Source organism: Hydra vulgaris, chromosome 11, assembly GCF_038396675.1.
Source record: "Hydra vulgaris chromosome 11, alternate assembly HydraT2T_AEP".
NCBI classification, from domain to species: Eukaryota; Metazoa; Cnidaria; class Hydrozoa; order Anthoathecata; family Hydridae; genus Hydra; species Hydra vulgaris.
This window is the reverse complement of record NC_088930.1, coordinates 42,506,468-42,530,057: the sequence shown is the minus strand read 5'-3', so window position 1 is coordinate 42,530,057 and position 23,590 is coordinate 42,506,468. Positions and strand designations below refer to the sequence as shown.

The 23,590-nt window shown below is 29.1% G+C and overlaps 1 protein-coding gene and 1 long non-coding RNA gene across 2 annotated transcripts; both read left to right on the top strand.

Annotated features, from left to right (window-relative positions):
* The first annotated feature begins 4,447 nt into the window (after positions 1–4,447).
* LOC136087268 (uncharacterized) lies at positions 4,448–7,547 on the top strand. The gene is made up of 3 exons (XR_010641675.1): positions 4,448–5,877; positions 6,177–6,983; positions 7,131–7,547. It is a non-coding gene; the product is annotated as an uncharacterized LOC136087268 (long non-coding RNA).
* Positions 7,548–19,427: 11,880 nt separating this feature from the next.
* On the top strand, positions 19,428–23,127 carry LOC101240568 (uncharacterized). The gene is made up of 2 exons (XM_065808893.1): positions 19,428–20,919; positions 21,998–23,127. The coding sequence occupies exons 1-2, from the start codon at positions 19,644–19,646 to the stop codon at positions 22,930–22,932; spliced, it is 2,211 nt and encodes a 736-aa protein (XP_065664965.1). The 5' UTR covers positions 19,428–19,643; the 3' UTR covers positions 22,933–23,127.
* The last annotated feature ends 463 nt before the right edge of the window (positions 23,128–23,590 follow it).

Below are 23,590 nucleotides of genomic sequence, written 5' to 3'. Positions count from 1 at the left end.
ATAAAATAAACTATAAATAATTATGTAAGAGACCGACCTTAACCCGTATTACGGGTTGCTATCTGCTAGTAATAATTAAGTAAACAACAAAAGTAATCTTGATGTTTTAAATATTATGGTAGACAGGGAATGCCTTAAATATTTGATAAATCATTTAATAATACAATCAGAATAGCAAGCATAGTATCTTAAAAGTTACCAAATGCAAATAAGATAACATAAGATAACTGTGAAGGTGTCTTAAGAGGTTAAAGATATTTATAACAAAAATTTTTTTTGAATCTTAATTTAAGATTTTTTTTTTTTAGAAATAAAAAAAGTTTAAACTTATCACAAATCTCTAATGTGAATTCCTGCATTTATCGCTTTTCACTTTCAAATAATTGGTTAAATATTGTAAATTACAAACAAAGATGAATAAATTAAAACATGGGTAACGTTACATACCAGCTGCAAATATATAATTTATCTTCCAATTTACTGTTTGCATATATGCTTTTTTGTAAGTATGTGTTTGTGGTAATATGTGATTTATAGTTGTTTTATCAATGTGTTTTTGTAATAATGTAAAGTATTTTTTCATTGTTTGTGTATGTGTTAATATGTGTCATATAATTGTTTTATAAATGTGTTGAAATATGTTTATGTCAGTTTTAATATATATAAATATATATATACATATATATATATATATATATATATATATATATATATATATATATATATATATATATTGTTATATATAAATATATTTATATATATATAAATATATATATATATATATATATATATATATATATATATATATATATATATATATATATATATATATATATATATATATATATATATAATATATATAACATAGTTGGTGCATATGTTTGTATTATGCTGTTTCCATGTTTTCAAAGTACTGTGACTTGGTAAACATGTAGAGCAAGATTTGTCAACCTTGCCAGCCAAGTGATGTACTTATAGCAGAGGGTTACACGGCAGTGTTTAGTGTCAAACTGTTACTGCTTTAGGTCTAGGTGGTTTCAAGCCTTTATTATTAATTGTTTAAAAAATACATAATAATGCTTTTTAATAACATTTTGCGTAATGTTATTACTTATGTCCTGTTATATATGAATGTTATGTTACTTAAGTTATGTTATATGCATATTTTATTAACTTATGGTGTGCGCTATTGTTGTGTGTTGTTGTTGTGATGTTGTTTTTTTGTTATCGTTTGAGTTGATAGACATTTGGCTTACCTTCACGTTGGTATCTATTGTTAAAAATGATAAATAGGTAATTTCATTATTAAAAATCACTGCTTTTAATCATTCACTAAAAGCCAAGACAAATTACTTTGCCATATATACAATTTTTTTTATTTGTTTTATTTGATTTTTTGCCTTTAGCGCTGTTTATTACATGATTTTGAAAATGCACACCAACAGACTTTCAAGGTTGGCCTTGAATTGTAATTTACTTTCCAACATTCTCAAATCCTCAACTTTGTCAATAGTAATCAAGACAAATTTTTCGATTATATTTGCCCTTGTATATTGCAATACTGAAAACTTTTCCATAGAATCTCTTTGCTTTTGCCTAATTTCAGACAACTCTTTATCTATGTATTTTATAAATTTTCATTAAATTTTTTCGGAATAATAAAAATTAAGCATTTTTAAGTTACAAAAGTTGTATTATCAAATTCTACTAATAGAATATTCATTAAAAATATCTTTTAAGTAAACAATGTATTTACTTAAAAATATCAGGCAACCAAAAAAGTTTGTGCGGTTTATCTTAATTGTCTATTTCTAAGAAATGTATTAAGAAAACTGGTTGTGGTGGGGGGATGATTTTGCATATAAATTAAAGCTTGTTTTAAGGAGAATCAATCAGTGTGTTTCATAAGTTTTATTAGCGCGTTTTAAATTTAAAAGTCTTAAGTGGAGTATGGTTGTGTCACTTGCGATAATTCGCGCCTGTTTACTTTATGAGTTCAAACTTGGAACCAAAGCTGCAGAAGTTGTCGTAAGATTTGCGCTGCTTTTGGGGAAGGTACCATAGCAGAACGGACGGGTCAAAAGTGGTTTAAAAGATTTTCTTCTGGAATTGAAAACCTTGAAGATGAACCAAGATCTGGAAGACCATCCATCGTAAACAACGAGGATATCAAGCTGGCAATCGAACAGGACTCCAGTCAAACCTGTCAGAACCTTGCCTTAAGATTTAATGTAAGTGATGAAACTATTCGTTTACATTTGCACCAACTTGGAAAACATTGAAAGTTGAGCAAATGGGTACCTTATGAGTTGAGTGAAACAAATAAGCTACAGCGCTTAACCATTTGTTCTTCATTGCTTTCCCGCCACAATTTAGTGCCATTTTTTGACCGGATGTTGACGTGCAACGAAAATGGATTATGTACTGCAACAAAAAACGAACATATCATTGGCTAGCCAGTAATAATCCAGTACCGATGACTCCTAAACCAAGCATTCACCAACAAAAGGGTTTACTGTGTGTATGGTGGGCTACAGCAGATATCGTTCACTTTGAGTCGCTACCAAGCGGACAAACCATTACTGCTGAGATATACTCAGCCCAATTGGACAGAGTTTCGGTTGCTCTTCACCAAAAACAAGCAGCTTTGGCAAACAGAAAAGGTGTTGTATTCCACCAGGGCAACGCCAGACCGCACACCGCAAAAACCACACAGGAAACTCTAGCACGTTTACAATGACAGATTCTACCTCACCCTCCGTATTCACCAGACCTTGCGCCAAGCGACTATCACCTGTTTTGGCCCTGGATAATCATATCGAATCAGGAATCGACAGTTTCGAAAAAGAGAAGATCTTGAAAATGAGTTAATTCAATTTTTTAGCTACCAAACTCAAGACATTTATAAAAATGGAATATACCAGCTTGTTTCACGATGGGAGAAAGTTATTCTTGCTGAAGGAGACTATTTTTCAGAATAAACTTTATTAAAACTGTTTTTATGTGTATTCATTTATGGATCTGCAAAACCGCACGAACTTTTTTGGTTGTCTGATACATTAATTAGTTGAAATTTATATTTATTTAACCATGTATGACTTTACTATTTTCATCTTGAGTGACTGTATATGTACCACTATGAATTTTTTATTTTATTTTTTCATGGTATTTAACGATACTGATTTATTACACAATCAGCTAAATTATATTGTGCAAATTATATGATGCAAAAAATGGTCCATAAAAAACAATTAATTCTGTAGAAAACCATTTTAACAAACCCTTACAATAATAAATCATTAAATATCTTCATCCATTGTCTCAGATAAAAGAATGTGCATAGCAACTGATAAAGCCAATAAAAGTTTATACTCATGGTGCAATATTTTGCCTTTCATAATTACAATTCAAGGCCAACCTTGAAAGTCTGTTGGTGTGCATTTTCATATTTCAAGCAATTCTGAAAAAATTTTACACGGTACAGAAGAATCTATATTATTTAAAGAATTCTTTAAAAGTTTTTTGTAACGTCTAGAAAAACTAAATGCATATAGGCAAGAACAAATCCAGTCACCATCGGAATTTTAAGTTCAAATAATGGTGATTTACCAATCTGGTGCTTTGAATAACATTTTTCTTCAAATTTTTTATCGTTATGTAATAAAGATAATAGTCTTAATAATCTTATGCATTTATGATATTCACCATCGAACATCAATCATCTTCTTTCGTCAAGTTTCTTTATGTTCCCAAATTTCTTTATATTCTTCACATCTTTTACAGCAGCCTACATACCTATTTAGAAAAAAGAATTTTAGTTCTACAACAAATTTTTTGAGGTTTTCTTTAAGAACTGTAGGTTTATCCTTCACCATACCATAAAGCAATTGCATATGGACCATGTTGGTTTACAGTACACAATATAGGCCACGTTTGTTTATTTTTACCACTATATAATCGATTTTAGGGGAGGTCTTAAATGCGGAAAAGGTGCGCATTTTTTAGTAAAATAATTTTTGCTTTTAAAACAAAAATTATTTTACTAAAGAATATTGAAGGAAATAAGGAAAAAGTGTAGAAATGGTCGCTGTGGAATAGACTTACAAAAATCCGTATTTTTTTGGGTCTAAGCAACTACTCTATTATATTACCAATCTTCTTAATCTTAAGCAAATCAAAATATATATATATAATTTTTGTTTGATTATGATGTAAGAGATTTTTCTCTGGATTTATCAAAACATAAAAAAATGTCTGTGTTGGTTGTAAAATGGTCGTAGCTTAATAGTTAAAAAAAAAAACTTTAAATAATGTAATAATATAGTTTGACATTTAATGTTAAAACATTAAAAAAAAAAATGAAGTAATCCCCTTATAGTTTCATAACTTCACATAATGGTTTCATAATGTTTACTTTACAATTTAAATAAAGAAAACTTATTGCAAAGATTGCACAAGTAACTAATATTGTTTAAAAAGCACATTAAACCGAAACTGAAACAAATACTTTTTGTAGCATTGGAGAAAAGACTTTCTAATAAAAATAAAAATTGTAAAGTTCGCAACGTAGTTCATTTTTACAGAGTCGATTTTAAGTGAAAAATCCTTAAGCATTGATATTTTTTCTACTTTGTCCACAAAGATATTTTTTAAACTACCAAGTAATGAAGGTGTGTTATTTTATAAAGAAGTTATCAATGGCGTTTTTATCAAAACAGATAAAGTGGTAGAAAATTTTCCACTTTATGTCAGTGAAAGAGGCAGCATCCATTTTCAATATTCAAAAATTATAGGAGCATTTTTTCTTTAGTCAACCGTTACCAGGATTTAATTTTTATTTAGGATTAGGTGCCTATGCAGATATTAAAAAAATGGTTGAACCAAACATCTGGGTAAAAAATGCAAAAAAAGAAAGACATTTTCGGAGATGCGTTGAAAGACTAGTTTTAATGGAATAAAAAACAAATTTTTTTAACAGAAAATTTACAAATAGAGTGCAGGAGTTTTACTGACTGTCAATTTCGAGACTTAATCTTCAACTATAATTTACCAGATTATAATGATCCAATTAGTGATTTCTTTTACCTCTTGAAAACACATATTTCTTTAATAGACAACACATATTCTTTTAATAGACAACACATATTCTTTTAATAGACAACACATATTCTTGAAAATGCATATTCTTTTAATAGAAAAGTGGTATCTTTATTATTTTGACTCGCATTTGAATATTGGAACGAATTATCCGTCAAATTTGGTTAGTTTGAACGTACATGATCAGGCGTTAAAAACAGAGTTTATAACAAACGTATGGAACAAATATAATGGTCTTAAATTAATTTTTGAGCAACAAACTGAAGCAATTTTTCAGTATCGGGGTTTAAATAAACTGTGTAGTAAAGATAGATGTATTAACAATGGCACATGCAGTTCTAATCAAATAAATAGAACTACATGTATTTGTCTTTTCAAAAATAACTACGATGGTTGCAGTCAAAAGAGTTCTGGGTGTCAAATCGATAAAGGTGTAATTATTGAAGCTGGATCGGTTAAGCCCAATTTTTGTTTATCTGATAGCAATGAAGTTTACGATATTTTGTGTAAAAAAAATAGTTCAGCAGAGTATATTTGGAAAAGTAACAAAAAATGCACAGTTCTAACAACTACAAAGTCTACTACTACTACTACCACTACTACAACTACTACCATTGAAAAGATACCAAAAAATTTTGCTTAATTTAGACAAACAAGATTGGATCAGGCGTTTATTTATTACATTGACTGCTCTTCTTCCACTTTTAGGCTCCTTTATTGTTTGGCGCTTTAAACCCAATTCCAAGTATTGTAGAATACTTTCATTATGGTTGTATTCTAGTAAGTTTAACATTTTTGTTTGTTATATTTTATACGTTTTATTTTTTTATATTTTTTATAGTATACATACTTATCTATAATATTTATAATAAATAGACTTTGAAAATAAGGTAACTTTAAAACAAAAGTATTTTAAATAACCAAGACTACAATTTGATATATCTCTAAATATAAACATATTTTTTTTTAAATTTTTATGGTGATACTAATTTTCTTAAAAGTTGTTATATCTGTGTTCAATCTTCATATTTATGGACCATCGTTATTTTATTCCATCGATATCTTTACTTATATTTTAGTACCAATTTTTTACTTGTACATTTTGAAAGAAGCGCAATATCGTCAAGAGAAACAGTATCTTGATGCACATACGATGGCGATGAAAATGATTGTTACTTAGATAGGCTATATGAAGAAAAACCTCTTATCCGTACGTATGTTTTATGCTGCTATTGTAAAGTTGGGCCGTTAGTTGTTTATATAGATGCAAGTGGTAACTTTCGGCATGACCATAAACTGGATATGGGTATTTCACACGTTGACTCATTAAATTTTAGCTTTAGGTCTTGGCAAAATGTATCCGATCGAAGTCAAGTTCCCAGAGTTCAAGGCACATAAATTTAACACAGAAATTTACTTTTCGCGATCAACAAGTATCTAGAGAGTTTTCAAAACATGAGTCAAACTTTATTGAGAAAAATAGATATAAAGACACCTTTATCAACTATGAAACAAAACTTATTATAAATGGGTTTAGAGAACGTATATTTGGTGGGAATAGTAACCTTCCGTTTTGGTGGAACAAAGTTTGCTTTAAACTTGCAAATATTTTGGCATTATCGCGGCCTTTTAGATAGTTAATAAACAGTAACTCTCAAAAAGTCGATCATTGTATCATTAAAGAAGTTTCTGAATTCAAAAATCTTGGCGCCTTGTCTACAGAACCTACCATTCCTGAAAAAGCTAATTAATCTGATCATTCAACTTTAATTGCTGAACAAGTGGAATTAAAGCAATTTTTTGGCAATACTTTTATATTTTCTATTGCGTAAATTAAAAATTGACTTTTTCATACAACTAAAATTTGAATTAATTTTGAATAAAAGGTTCTTTTGCCATTATTACCACGAATTTTTAAAATAATTTATATTTATATAAATTTTATATAATATGTTATATTTAAATTTTATATACATTATTTTATATTATAATTTTTATATAATATTTACATAAACTTTATATTTACAATTTAGATTGATTACCTAATGGAATAACTCTTAACATACCACAACTTGATGGAGACCTAAGGGTAAAGAGGTAGAAAAAAGAAAAATTGCACTTATGCAAATTTGCGTTGAATGTACGATTACAAGAGTTTATGATACAAAGTATATGTTTGATAGATAGCTGTTAATACATGTTTGCTTGCTAGCTTGATTGCTGTTGAATTGAACAAAAATATTGTATTCTATAGTTAGTGAAAAAAATTAAAAATTTACCTCTAACAACAATTGAAAGTAAATAATGTTAAATAAAAGAACAAACTTTGATAATTTTATATTAATTTATCATATAACATTATTTTACATTAAATACTTTTGAAGAACAATGAAAATGAATAATAATGAAAAATGAAAAAAAAATGTTTAATACGTAATAATTTTTTGGAATAATCAATAACGTGTTTTTTTTTTAATATTTGAGGATATCTCTGATAATTTATTACAACAAATATAACGTTTTACTATTAACTATAGTAAAGTTTTAATAAATATAACTTTTAATAAACATTTAATTTAATAATTTCACTTTTAACTATAGTTAGGTTGTTCCCGTGATGGATAATAATCTATCAAGTCTACAACATAACTAAAGTTATTTTAGGTTGAGCAAAAACACATAATAAGACAAATAACTCTAATATTTTTATTGTCTTTTCTTCATTACTCTTTTTCCAATAATATTTACAACTTAGTTTGGCTCAAATCATTTTTTTTTCAATTATTACAATACAAGACAGTGCTACAACCATTTGCGTTTTTTTGATGACATTATCCACTGCTATTTGGTCAACTTTTTTGACATCAATACTTTTTCTTCCTTGTTATGTCAGTGTTTATTTGAAGCTGCACAAAAAATTACTGTTGAGTAGACAAACATATAAACTTCAATTCTTTTGCTCAAGTTTCAAATAGAGTTTTAATATACAATTGTCATTCTACATACATACGAGATGTTATCGGGTCACTGGTATAAATTTGCTGGAATTCATCTTTTGTGAACCGACCTTTTTTATTTAATTTTGATAGTTGGAATTTGATTTTCATTGCGTAACTTTGAGTCGTAAAAAGTGAAAACTTTGTTTTCATTTAAAAAAATAAATTTAGTATTGAGAGAAATTTGTATTTATTGATGTTTATAAAATAATAATTTACATACTCTCATGCATGTCTACATTCAAAAAATATTTTACAGCTAAATACAGAGCAGAAATATATAAAAAAGTAACAACATTACAAAAAAAGGAAGAAAAATATAGTAAAGTCAAATAATCAATACGTCTACAAAAATGCGTCAAACACAAACTCATCCCAAAGTCATTGCAAATTAAATCTTCTATCAATAACAATAAAAATAAAGTCATTATTCAACGCTGGAGGTTTGAACTTCTTATTTCTCTGAAAAATGATTTACGAACACGGTTCTTTAAACAAACTAATACAGTTAAATTTATCAATCATGAATGAATCAAAAATGAAGGCAAGCTACTCGCTGATGATACTAAACCTTTCTTTTTTTTTTTTTTTTTTTAAACAACTTCGCTTCCAACAAGGCTGCAAGCAACCACTAATTAAAGTTGGAAGTTACTGGAAGAGAAAAGATAAAGATTGTAGAGCAAGATAACGATTGACGGACGAATTAAAGGATTGCAAATTATATGAATCAGGAAAGCAAGATGAAGGAATCAATTTCCAAAGAACTGATGTTCGATGAAAAAAACTAGACGAATAAGCGTTTTTGGAGCACTTAGGAACAGTCACAGAAAAAGAATGAGACTTAATTGAATGACGAGTAACACGAGAATGAATTTTAGTAGATGGCACAAGAGATGCTAGCTCTTTAGAGTAGTGCCTATTATAGTATTTGTAGAAAAGAGAAAGAGAAGCAACATTACGACAATGTGATCATGGTTGGAAGTTGGCTGCAAGAGCAGGTCCAACTATGTTTACTATGCGTTTTTGCACCTTGTCTAAAAGAGAAAGGGCATCATTAAAAGAACCGCCCCAGATATGGCAACAATATTCCATACAAGGCCGGATTTGAGATTTATAGAGATGGAGAATAGAATCCGAAGTAAGAAAGTTTCGAGCTCGATAAAGAGATGCAACCTTAGCAGATGCTAATTTTACAACTGATTTGATATATGGTTTCCAAGTAAGATTGGAAGTAAGAGTTAATTCTAGAAGATGAAGAGTAGATGACTCATCGAGTACATCACAGTTCATAAATATAGGAAGATCTAACTTATTGCGATAACGATTGGCTGAAAAAAATTGAGTTTTATCTGTATTGAAGTTCACCAGCCACTGTGAGCCCCATGCTGTAGCAGAAGTGAGATCCTTTTCGAGCTCAAATGCCCCCTCCAAGCAATCAGAGAGTGTTGGCTTTTTATCACGACAAAAATAAATCGTAGTATCATCAGCAAACAATGCCACCTTTAATGTGAGAATATCTGGAAGATCGTTAATGTAAATTAAAAAGAGTTTAGGACCAAGGATAGAACCTTGGGGAACCCCTGAAGTTACAGAATATGAAGAAGAGTGCTGTCTATCGAGAACAACTTTTATACTACGATTGGAAAGGAAGGATTCAATAGTCTTAAAGATTTTGCCAGATACACCATAAGAAGAATGCTTATGGAGAAGACCAGCATGCCAAACTTTATCAAAAGCTTTTGAAATGTCAAGAGCGATGGCCTTAACCTCTCTACCTTTATCTAATGCATGATAAAACCTATCAGTTATTACTGTTAGCAAAACAGCTGTAGAACGAGAAGATCGAAATCCATATTGATGGTCAGAAAGAAAGTTATTAGATTCAAGATAAGAAAATAAGTGTTTGTTAATTAAAGATTTAAAAACCTTGCTTATAGTAGGAAGAAGACAAATGGGACAGTAGTTAGACAAATCAGATCGCTCTCATGAATTTTTGAAGATAGGGATAATAGATGCCGCTTTCCAGCAGGCTGGAAAACAAGAGAAGCACTTGTTGAATAGTTTTGAGAGTATAGACGACAGCTCCGGAGAACTCTTCTGCAAGACAATAACAGGGATGTTGTCCGGGCCACAAGCTGTAATTGAGTATAGACAGGAAATCAATTTAGATGCAGAAGCTAGAGTGATGCGAATGTCAAGCAATGGATCAACCTGTTTGTTTGCAATATCAGGTAGAACGCAACTAGTGGAATCACAAGGTGATATTGATGAAAAGTTTTTGGTAAACAATTCAGCTTTGTCTTTAGGTGAGGTGGCAAAGTCTGAACCATACAAGAGATGTGGAATTAAAGATTTACCCTTATTATTAATACTATTAAAGATTCTCCAGAAGTCATGAGAGCCTAACTTTTAAGATTAGATACGAGATTTCATGACCTGAGAATAGCGGGCTTTGGCATTTGACAAAAACTTTTTACAATTGTTTCTAGCAGTAATAAACAGACGTTTTTTTTCTGGAGAATTGTTTTGCTGATAGATATGTGAGGAAAACCATGGAGGAAAGTGAGGCTTGACCTGGAATTGTCGAGAGGGAAAAAAATGATTCCATTCCAGCCTGAATCCACGAGGCTATGTAAGAAGCACATTTGTCGACAGGAAGACGAAAGATTTCTACCCAAGGGCCATCGCGAAGAAAATCACGGAAAGAATCCCAGTTAGCTTTAAGGTAATTGTAAGAGGTACGATAATAGGGGGATTCAGGTGATGAAGAAGAATGAGATATTAGTTTTAGAGAGATCAAACTGTAATCAGAAGCACCTAAGGGTGAATGTGGAGAAACTGAGCACTGACCAGGATCAGAAACAAGACATAAGTCGAGTAGAGAAGGTAAATGATTAGGGTTGTCTGGAAAACGATTTGGAAAGTTGACTATTTGAGTTAAGTATTCAGAAAGGCAAAATTTGTGGGCTTTAATGCCTGCAGAATCATTGACACAAGAGCCAAGCCATTCAGAGTGGTGAGCATTAAAGTCGCCGACAACAACAATATTAGCTAATGGGTAAAGAGAGAGGGCTTGGTCAATATGATCAGAAATAACATCAAAAAGATTGCTGTCTTGAGATGAAGGAGAGCGATATAGAACAAAAAGAAAGGCGATAAAAAAAAGTGGTGCTAAACGAATGCACGTGAAAGAATAGTCTGATTCAAACCTAGTTTCACGACAAATGGGTGAATTCTTACGATGTAAATGCCCAGGCCATGCATGTGACTATTGGAGTTTTTACGAATTAAAGAAAGATAACCATCAACACTAAGATTGAAGGATAAGACAGCTGAACTCAAATTAGTCTCACAAAGAGCAAGTAGGTCTGGTGAATTTTTCAAGAGATAAGGCTCAACAGAAGAAAAGTTACTTCGAAGACCACAAATATTAACGAATGATAGTTTTAGAGAACTTGGTGATGGTGATGGTTTTTGTGTTTTATAGTTTTTGGTACTTTATTTATTTTTAAATTTGTTGAAGAACTTGACTCAAAGCATAGATTGTACTCAGAACACTGTTTAATAGCCCAAGCAATTGCCTCATTACTATTAATAAACCCTAAGCCGTAACAAAGGGCTCCAAATGTGGCCTCCGCAATGCACACCAAAAGTAAAAACAGGGACACCATCCATGCACAACTTGGCACTGTTTATAATTTGATATTTTTCAGCTGTTGATGGAATCAGCCTCTCTGAGAGCTACCTCAGATTTCGGGAAACCTAACTACAAGCCGGCCTCAGAACCATAAAACTGAGTTTTAGAGCTATACCCTCATTAGAAGATAATAGAATGAGTTGCTTAGTCATAAAAACAGAGACACAAGCAAAACCCATGCATTGAGTCAAGAAGATCCAGCATTCAACATCCTAAACTGGAAACAACGTATTAGATATACATCTGCGCCAGCCTAATAGATGATGAAGGGGTGCGAGGCTGGTCAAGAGGTAGAATCTGTTTACTTTTTAAAAAAAGTTTTTTTTAAGCAGTCATTAAATCAGAACTAGATCCCATTAATTTAAAAACCGATCTCAATATTTTAAAAGATTGGGAAGATGATAGGCAGATAAAGTTTAACATTCAAAAATGTAAAGTAATGCATTTCGGAAATAAAAACCCTAAATACAAATATGAATTTGACGAAGTTATACTGGAGGAAGTAAAAGTCGATAAAGATCTTGGTATTTTTATCTCGAATGATATTGATTGGAGCCACCATATAAGCTATGCAATTAATAAAGCAAATAAATAAGTGCGAAAAATTAAACATGCATTTGAATATATAGATAAAAGTCATCAACATATTATACAAGCCATTAGTTCATCTTGAGTATGGAGCAGTTATTAGGAACCCCTATTGGAAAAAATGATAGGCTTAAAAAAGTTTAAAATAGATCGACCAAAATATCATGTCTAGTTAGTTATGATCATGAAGAAATCTAAATGTTTAAATACTTGAAGAAAAAAAAAAATTTTTTTGTACCCGGTAATGTAAAAAAATTTTTTGGTAATTTAAAAAAATTTATTGGTACCTGGTAATGTAATGTAATACCTGGTAATGTAAAAAAAATTTTTGTAAGCTGGTGCAGCAATAGGGCTTTGCTGCCAATATATCTACTTCTTAATGATGTACTGGTTAATTTTAGTGATGTAACAATTAATACAATAGCGTTGGTTGATGAGGGTAAGCTCTTTTGTCGCAGTTGATTTACATAACTGCACGAGGGTCTGTGGGCGTGGTATTGAGATCTTATATATATTTATCTTCGCGGATCAATTTAACTTTTACTTTATCAACTTGGTAAATTCAGTAAACAATTAGTCCACTTTTAGACGTATTCTCTACTTCATTGTGCTCTTTGTTATTATGGCAATTTGGTCCTTGCCGCTGTTTGTATTATCATGCCCTGTTATCAGGGGGAAAGAGGAAGGGGGAGAGTTGGCAATGGGACTTTGTTGCCAAAAAAATGATAAATGCATAGGTGTGCGCACATATAAATACTTAACAAAGCAAGTACCAAGAAATTTTTAACCACAAAACTTAAGTCAAGATTTTAACTTTTGAACGTAGTAAATAAATCTTTATTATTATTACAACAGTGAGACTCAAGAAGAAGATTCGCAAATTATAAACAGAAGGAGAAGAATAATATCACGGGAAAAGATGTAGGAGTAGTTAGAAAGTGTATAAAGGTCTATACACAAGACGAAGCAACTATGAAAAAAAAAAGAGAAAAGATGAAATAGACGCACGGGGTAGTAATGTTAAAAAAGAACTAGAGAACACATTAACATTTTTATCCGAAAATGCAATCTCTTCTTTTTAATATATATATCTTTTTAAAAGATATATATCAAATTGTGGTTTTATATCAAATATTATTGTGAAAATGTCTACCTATATCATTCCCTGGGATGGAAATAGGTAGCGATTGCAATACCGCGATACTAGCCTTTTTTATAATACCGAACTTCCGGGATTGTAGATAGCAATCTTTGGATTCCCTATAAGATTGAACAAAATGAAAAAATATATAATAATAACTGCAATTTATGCGTCTCAATAAAATAATTTAAAAATAATATAAAATTGCAGAAAATAATTGTACTTTTAGTTGTACAATAAAAAAGTTATTGAAAAGATTTGATTTAAAAAGAAAAAAAGCGAATTCTCTTTTTTTTTATAAAATAAACAGAATTCGATGCAAGTCAGCCAGAACTCGAAAATGAATTTTTGACAGTGATTTATCCGAGCATGAGGAAATTGAGAAAGGTTTACTGGGCTAGAATCATAAAAATGTAAGACCTAATATTAAACTAAGTAAATTGTAAGCCAGTCATAAAAAAAGTACGCAAATTGATACTAATATCTAGACGATCACCGACCGAAAACGACATCTCACAATAACATATTTAGGCTAAATTTGGAAAATTACTGTCTTTAATAATGGAATGCAAGTCACGGTGGAGCAGCCTTCTTTAATTCTTAAACGATTTTACAAAGTGTTAAACTATATATAAAAATCATTAATTGATATTTACCTAATGCAAGAAAATTTTATAGCTCTGTCACATGATGTAGTGACTATACTGTTAGAGATTCATACAACTTTAAGTTTCCATTAAAGCAAAGGTTAAAGCATTTTGTCGCCGAAATTTTAACATATTTACAGCCAACACTGATGTTAATTTATGTTAACAAAATTAAAAGTTATTAATAATAACACATGCAAGTAAATATGTACAGTGTTAATGGTTCGTATTTATAAACGCCGAACTGATAAGAGTGGACTTCTGCATCTTTATTTAAATGTCGAAAATTTGTGGTAGAACTTTTTAGAAAAGTTAAACGCTTACAATCCTGCTCTAGGAAGAGCGTCAATTATGCTGAATATAAGTTTAATATGCTAAATATGATTGAGGAGCCTGAAATAGTACCCGAGTCTGTAAGCAATCTTTTTAGGATTGAAGAATAACTTGATGGTGTTACTAAAGAAGGATAATCACCGACGCAACCAGGTAGACATGAGGTATTGCAATCAAAAATTCAAAAATAACTCACTTAACACTACTTGAAAATGGTGGTACATGTGTCAATTATTTAGAAAGAGTTTTTTCATTTCTAATGGCCGTATCTAGGCTGACTGGGAATTTCCTTCCACCGGGCTGTTCAATACAAAAATTCGTAACCGTTTGGGCGGTAAATATTTGAACACGTTGTGCTTCCTTGAGTCACATTTTAAAGCAAATGTGTAGTTAATTTTAATTTCTATTCTTGATGAAGGCAAATATTTTTAGTTTAAAGAACTTTTTTTAACTTTTTAAGTTAGGTATTTGCGTTGTAAAAATAAAAAAATTACACTAATCAAAATTTAGTATAATTCTTGGGGTACGACCTTAATTTTTTGCGCTGTAAAACTAAATGTAGTAATAGCGTGGGTTTAGTGAAGTTATAAAAACATTTTTTCCCCATATCAATCCTAAATGACTTGCACCACATAAAAAACTCTCCATCGCACAGTACGAATTTGATCGAAAAACTCTTCATCGCACAGTAGAGAAGTTTATCAAAATTATTTCATTAAAGTTACCGCAACAATTAAAGCTACCGCAAAAAAAAATTTTTAATAATCTCTAAAGTAAAATATTTTTAAAATATACATTAAAGAAGTATATTTATAATTATCAAAAGTATAATTATAAATATAAAAATATATATATTCATTAAAATGAAATATTTCAATAAAAAAATTTTAATCAACTGAAATGTTTCAAAAAATCAAAGTTCCCGCAAAATATGTTTTATTTTGTAAATTCACCGTATGTATACATTTCATAAAAATACATTTGTGGTACTTTTTGGTGGCTGAGTTTTTAAGGGTATCAAGAATACAGATCAATCCATAAAAATTTGAAAAAATCTGCCCGGAGAAACGTGGCGAAATATAACAAAAAGACTTTTGAATATGAACATAGTATAAGAATTTAAATGTGGTTTTACATACTTTGTTTTACAATAATATCACTTTAAATTTCCAAACCATTTAAATTCATTATAAATAATATATTTTTAAAACCCTATTTTCATGCGATCATTTCGTAGTCAAAAATACGCTTTTTACTATACGGCTCATCATTCTTCAAGTTCAACGACCTTTTGTTATATTTCACCACGTTTTTCCAGGCTAATTTTTTTAACATTCTATCGCTAAATCTATTATACACTTTAAAAACAGCTGCCAAAAAGTGTTTAAAAATGTGCATTTGCAGAATGTACACTAAGCTGGAGTAAGAATAAGTTTTTTCAGAAATTCTATTATTCTCCCTGATTTCTATATTAGTTATAAGAATACTAAAAGATAAAAGACTAAGATTAGCAAAATTGGACAAGAATTACCCCCTGCAGCAATTTTTGATCAAGTTTTAGAATTTTCCATATTTGATTAATTTTTTTTTTAATATCTGTTTGAAGTACTTTACTTTTCGAATGCGTATTTATTGTCTATTAAATATTATTTTAAAAGAGTTTTAGAATTGAACAGGTGCATTTACTACATAATATTAAAATACATAGAGCAAAAGTTGTACTAAATAGAGTTATTATGTGCCTTGGAGTTTATTATTAGCACATTCTTTTTAGATTTCACGCGGAAACGTGTCATACCATCTCTTTTTATATAACAACAAACCGAAGCAGAAACAGCTGTCGCCATTTTAACACAACTTTCTACAGCTTGTGTGTGGCAAGGTAGCTTTTCAAACAGATCACATAGTCAAATGTGGTCCTCTTTTTCTTATTCCAGTTGCTCATTGGTGAGCTGTATTGTTAGTGATAGCTCTGCCCGCTGCGAATTACCACAACTAATTAACTCCCACGTATTCTTCACCATAAAATTGATACTAGGAACAGAGGCGATTCTACTAATAAAATGAGGGGGGGGGGTGAACCCTTGAAAAGTACCGACTGGCTTTGCAAAAAAAAAAAAATAGGTCCTCAAAATTAAAATATACCCGAGTGAATTGTGTCAAATACCTAACTAGTTGACTAAATTCATAAAAGAAACCGGCTATAACTTTAAAATCACCTTCTTTGAGGGAGGGGGTAACCCCCTCCCCTCCTTAAAATCTTTGTTTGACTCAAAGTCTCAGACTCAAAAAAGGTTTGTAGTAACCTTGTTTGAGTCTGAGTAGGTTTGTAGTAACCTGTGAGTAACCTTGAACTATATAACTATTATATATATATAATAATTAGTCTTCTTTTCGCTCCTGCTACCTAAATATCTTGTTAGTAACATACGGATTGTAGATATTTACACAGGGGAAAAAAAGAATTGTCGCGCACTTGTTTAATTGGCTTTCATACTACTTACTTCTCTAGCTCTCTGTATACGCCCAGCACTTAATTCTCAAATTTTTAGCTGCTTATATAGTATCTTTTTCAGAAGAATGGCAATGATATGAGATGAGCAGCCACAAAATCAAGTTTTCTTGATAACCAAAGAATGCATTTGTAGTATATTTGGCTAACAACGCGATTTCTTTCTACCCCCGACATTTCTACATTATATCTTATAGATTGAAAATCAACAAACTTTGAGATCTCACAAATTTCAAGACTTTTTAATTGAGCCTAAATAATATCTAGAACCAGATTTTGGTCAATCCAACTCCACAAACAAATGATGTGATAGAGGCTCACCTGCATGTAGCAAACAAATTTCTCATTGTAGACGCCGTTGAAGTTTTAGTTCAATCAATTTAATAACACCAACCTTGTTTCCAGTGTTTACATTAATTCCATTACAGCATAGCACTTGCAAGTCATCCTAAATGATATTGTGTTTTTTAGATTACTATAAAATTTGAGATTTTAATGCTTCAGGCGTTCCGCTAAACAAAAGTGCATTATCTCGAAAAAGCTTCATTAAGGCTCCTGAATCAAAGATATGCGCCCTTCCATCACTATGGTTCTCTTTTTATTAAAAAATTTGAGTATCTGGTTTTTTTTACCATCAAAGTACAACGCCTTTACTTGAACTTTACTGGCTTTTTTGCGCTCGCGCTTTATCTTATTCTTTGTTGTTATCTTACTCTTTTTACTACTTATCTTACTCTTTATCTTACTGATTGTTTATCAGGGTTATTTTGTCAGCCAATATATTGGCTGTCAAAATATCAGGGTTATTTTGATAAACAATATATTGGCTTAACCGAGGGGGAATGGAAAAAACGTTATGCCAACCACAAACAATCGTTTAAACACAAAAAATATTCAAAAGAGACTATGCTGTCAAAATATATTTAGGATTTAAAAAAAAAAAAAAAAAAATTTAATTTAGAATGGTCTATTCTAAAATCTGCCCCTGCCTATAATAACATTTCCGAAAAATGTATGCTATGTTTGCAAGAAAAATTTGAAATAATTACTCATTTAAATCAAGAAAATTTATTAAATAAAAAATCTGAATTAATTTCTAAATGTAGGCACGAAAATAAATACCTCTTAAAAAATTATAAAAACAAATGACCAAATTAAACTATCCCCATTCCAAAGAAAATTATTTAATAATTACTCTCTGTAGCTTCCCGTTAACAAAAAAAATATAGTTATTAAAAATTTTTTATAATAATTTATAACTTCCTGTAAAATATTTTGTCTATAAATATACTTTTGATATTTATAAATATACTTCTTAAATATATATTTTTGAAATATTTCACTTTATTGAGAAAAAACATATTTTGCGGTAACTTTAAAGAAACTTTTGTTGTTTCTGTTACTTTAATTAAATGAAATAATTTTTATCGGCTTTTTTAATCAAATACTCCATTGTACATCGTGCGAGTAATTTCAGTATCCTAATGCTGCTGATTATTTTAATTAGCTTTTCTTTAAAAAATCAGATTTGTTTGAAAATATTCACAAAAGATAGTCCAATTTGGAAATGCTTTCAAATGCTATTTGATCTAATCTAAAGTTAGAAATATAGCAACAGTTTTAATTATTGAATTTTATTCTTTCGCATTAGTTGTAAAAAAGTTTTGATCGTTAAAGGCAACTGCGTTTCTTTTAATTTTTAAAACAATCTTACCATTATTATATCATCACGATCATTTCATAATTGTCTAATTCATTTTTTAGGGGGTTATTTTTTATTTAGGGGGTTATTATTTTTAGGAGTTAATCGTTAAAATGTATAGTCCTGCCAAGGCAAAAGGAAGCAAGTTCAATGTTAGAGATATAAAAATATTAAAATTAAATTTAAAACAAAATATCTCTGAAATTAGAGATATGTTTTTTTTTTAATCTAAAGAGAAAGTCCTATAAAATGGTGTAGAAAAATTAGTATGATTTATACTAGCTGTTAAAAATAGTTTTTCCGTTTTTTACGTCTCATGGACTTGCTTCCTTTCGCCTCGGTAGGGCAATATATAACCAATTCTCTATTCTTTAGCCAATCAAAAAATAATTTTTTTTATTTGTTTCATTGTGATGTAAGAGAAAACAAAATTTTTTTTCTTCAAATTTATCAAGACGTGAAAAAATGACTAAGGCGATTGTGAAATGATTGTGACAACGTATTTAAAAATATATTTATTAAGAAATATTATTTATTCTTTTATGTAAACTAATGATGTAAGTATATCTCAAGTCTAAAAACGTTGTCTATTCTTTATATAAACTATAACCTCAAATCGTTAACGTGTTTAAAAGCACGTTGATTAACTTTGAAATAACAAGAATGTTGATAGTAGAGTTTAGAGGTGATTAAATAAAATGAAGTAATCCCTTTACATTTTAATAAATCCAACAAAAAGAACATTGTTAACAACAAATAAGACGAGGCACAAGTTTTACGTAACGCTTACGTCATGTTTACTTAAAAATTGAATCAAAGAAATCTTATTGTAAAAATTACAAAAGTAACTGTTATTGTTTTAAAAGCACATAAAACTGAAACTAAAATATTTTGTGTCATTAAAAAAACGACGTTTTAATAAAAATAAACATGGTTTTCTTAAAGTTAACAACGTTATGCGTTTTTACACTGTTGGTTTTAACTAAAAAATGCTTTAGCGATGATTTATTTTCTACTTTGTGCTCAAAAATATTTTTTAAACAATCACAAAATGAAGATGTATTATTTTATAAGGAAGTTATCAATGGCGTATATATCAAGACAGATAAAGTGGTTGATAATTTTCCTCTCTACCTCAACGAAAGAGGTAACATCTATTTCCAATATACAAAAACTAACAATGTGTTCTTCTTTAGTAAACCGTTCCCAGGTGAAAATTTCTATTTAGGATTAGGAGCAGACGCAGACAAAATAAAAATGACTAACCCAAAAATCTGGATCAAAAATGCAAATAGAAACAACGTTTTTGGAGGTGTGGTGAAGAAATGGTTTCAATGGAATCAAAAAAATATTTATTTAAAAGAAGATTTACAAGTCGAGTGCTGGAATTTTACTGACTGTCAATTTCGAGACTTAACCTTTAACTATAATTTACCCGGTTATAATAATCCAATAAATGATTACTTCTTACCTCTTGAAAATACGTATGCTTTTAATAGACAAATTTATAAACATTCAAATTTTGATGTAACTAAGTGGTATCTTTATTATTTTAATTCGTTTTGGAATATTGGACCAAATTATACGTCAACTATGGTAAATTGGTACGTAATTGATCAGGCATTAAAACCAGAGTTTATTACAAACACATGGTATAAATATAACGGTATTAAATTAATTTTTGAGCAACAAGTTGGTGTAACTCTTCAGTGTCGAGGTTTAAATAAACCGTGTAGTAAAGATCGATGTATGAACAATGGCACATGCAGTGTAAATCAAATAAATAGGACTACTTGTACATGTCTGTTTAACTACAATGGCGATGACTGCAGCCAAAAAAGTTTTGGGTGTAAAAATGATAAAGATTTAGTTATAGAAGCTGGATCATTAGAACCCTACTTTTGCTTATCTGGTAGCAATGAAGTTTACGATACATTGTGTAAAAAAAGCAGCTCAGGAGAGTATGTTTGGAAAAGTGACAAGAAATGCACAGTTCTAACAACTACAAAGTCTACTACTAAAACTACTACTTCTACTACAACTAAAAAGTCACCAAAGATTTTGTTTAATGCAGACAAATATTATTGGATCTATATTTTAGCTATTACATTGGCTGCTGTAAATCCAATTTTAGGCCCCTTTATTGTTTGGAGTTATAAAGACGATTCCAACTATTTTAGGATACTTTCATTATGGTTGTATTTTAGTAAGTTTTATTTTTATTTTTTATCATACCATACAAGTCTCATATTTAAATAAATAAATATATATATATACATATATATATATATATATATATGTATATATATATATATATATATATATATATATATATATATATATATATATATATATATATATGTACATATATATATATATATATATATATATATATATATATATATATATATATATATATATGTACATATATATATATATATATATATATATATATATATATATATATATATATATATATATATATATATATATATATATATATATATATATATTATATATATATATATATATATATATATATATATATATATATATGTACATATATATATATATATATATATATATATATATATATATATATATATATATATATATATATATATATATATATATATGTATATATATATATTTACATGTATATATATATATATATATACATGTATATAAATGAATTAGTACAAACACTTATCTAATTTTTGATTACTTCAACACTGTGTTTCACCATCAGTAGGTTCATCAGGAAGAATCTTCCTGATGAACCTAATGATGGTGAAACACAGTGTTGAAGTAATCAAAAAATAGATAAGTGTTTTTACTAATTTATTATTGCTCTGTTCTTTTAGAACATTGAGCACTCTGTTTGTAGAATACACTAACATAATTTATATATGTGTATATATATGTATTTATAATATATATATATATATATATAAATATATACATATAAATATATACATATATATACATATATATATATATATATATATATATATATATATATATATATATATATATATATATATATATATATATATATATGTATATATATATATATATATGTATATATATATATATATATATATATATATATATATATATATATATATATATATATATATATACACATATGTATATATATATATATATATTTAAAATATATAGACTTTAAAAAAATTAATGTTAAAATATGCTTTAATATGTCTACTTAAATACCTCTCTTTATACCTATAAAGTTTATCTGCTTATTAAGTAAAATTTTTTAGGTATGGTGATACTAATTTTCCTCAAGGTTGCTATATCTACTTTCAATCTTTATACTTATGGACCAAAGTTGTTTTCAACTATTAATACTATTGCAGTAATTTCGATACCAATTTTTTACTTGTACATTTTAATAGAAGCGCAATTTTGCAATGAAAAAAAATATCTTGATAGCACATACGATGGTGATGAAATTGATAGTTACTTAAATATGATCTACGAAAAAGAGCCTCTCATTTTTATAATTATTGAGTGCTACCATTATGAAACCAGAACTCGTACCATTACTTATACGGATGCTAATGGTAATTTACAGAGCAGAATGGAAACATATCAGGAAAAGGTTGTTTCACATACTGACGCATTAAATTTTAGTTTTAGAACTTGGAAGGATGTATCCAATCGAAGTCAAGTTCCCACTACTCATTCCAGAGTTACACGCATAAAACTAACAAAGACATTTACTTTTCGCGATGAACAAACATCTAAAGAATTTTCAAAAGTTGAATCAAATTTTATTAAAGAAAATAAAAATCGCGATACACACATCAACTATTACACGGAAATCAATATAGACGGATTTAAAGAACGTATAATGGGTGTAAATAGTAACCGTCCGTTTTGGTTGAACAAAGTTTGCTTTCAACTCGCACACTTTTTGACGTTATCGTGGCCTTTTAGATGGCTACTAAACTGTAGTACTCAAAAAGTCGATCATTGTATAATTAAAGAAATTTCTATTATCGAAAATAATGAAACGCTACCTACTGCACCAGCGATACTTGAACAAGCTAATTATTCTGAACACGCTCCCTTCATCGCTGAACAATTAGAATTAAAGTTGAACCCCCTTACGTCTACCGCTAATTTTTGTACTTACCCTGTTCCGCCCTATCCTGATGTACCTCCTCCACCTTACAGTGGTCCCTTACATTGACAATAATTTTTTTGGCAATAACTTTACCTTTTCTATTAAGTAAATTAAAAATGGCATTTTTAGTACAATTTCTTGTTAAGATTGTTTTTAAACTATAATATTTTTACCATTGATTACTTTTTCTATATTTATACCAATTTAAATAAACATTATTTATATGAAATAAATAAAAAAATAATATCAATTTCTGAACAACCTTTTTATGCAGTTATTAATATGTTTTTTATTAAATTATTGTAAGTTATTGCTAAATCTTGCAGCCAATTTTTTCTTTGTTCATATAAATATAAATAAGAACTTTTACAGCACTTGAAGGTTAAACTCCGCTAGCGGTCAAAAAGACCGCCCGGTTATATGCCATGTCACTCAAATAAAACTTTTTTAATTCAAAAATATTTGTTTTGTTAACAATAGAATAGGGTTTTTTTTAATTCGAACAAAGTGCTAAGAGTGCAATTTTACCCCTTTGGGGCAAAGGGGTAAAATTGAGGTGGATCTTCCCCATCTTAACATTTTAGATGCACGTTACAAAAAAAAACTTTTATTTAAAAGAAGTTGTTCTATAAGTATAGAAAAGAGCGTTTATAAAATTGGAAAAAGTTATAAGGGTCACAAATAAGGAAACGGGTAAAATTGAGGAGGCCTAAGCCCATTTGAG

Excerpts from the sequence above, each read along its gene's own strand:
- LOC101240568 (XM_065808893.1), top strand. The coding sequence starts at position 19,644 with ATGGTTTTCTTAAAGTTAACAACGTTATGCGTTTTTACACTGTTGGTT. Across the intron at positions 20,920-21,997 it reads TTCATTATGGTTGTATTTTA|GTATGGTGATACTAATTTTC; the intron begins GTAAGTTTTATT and ends AAAATTTTTTAG.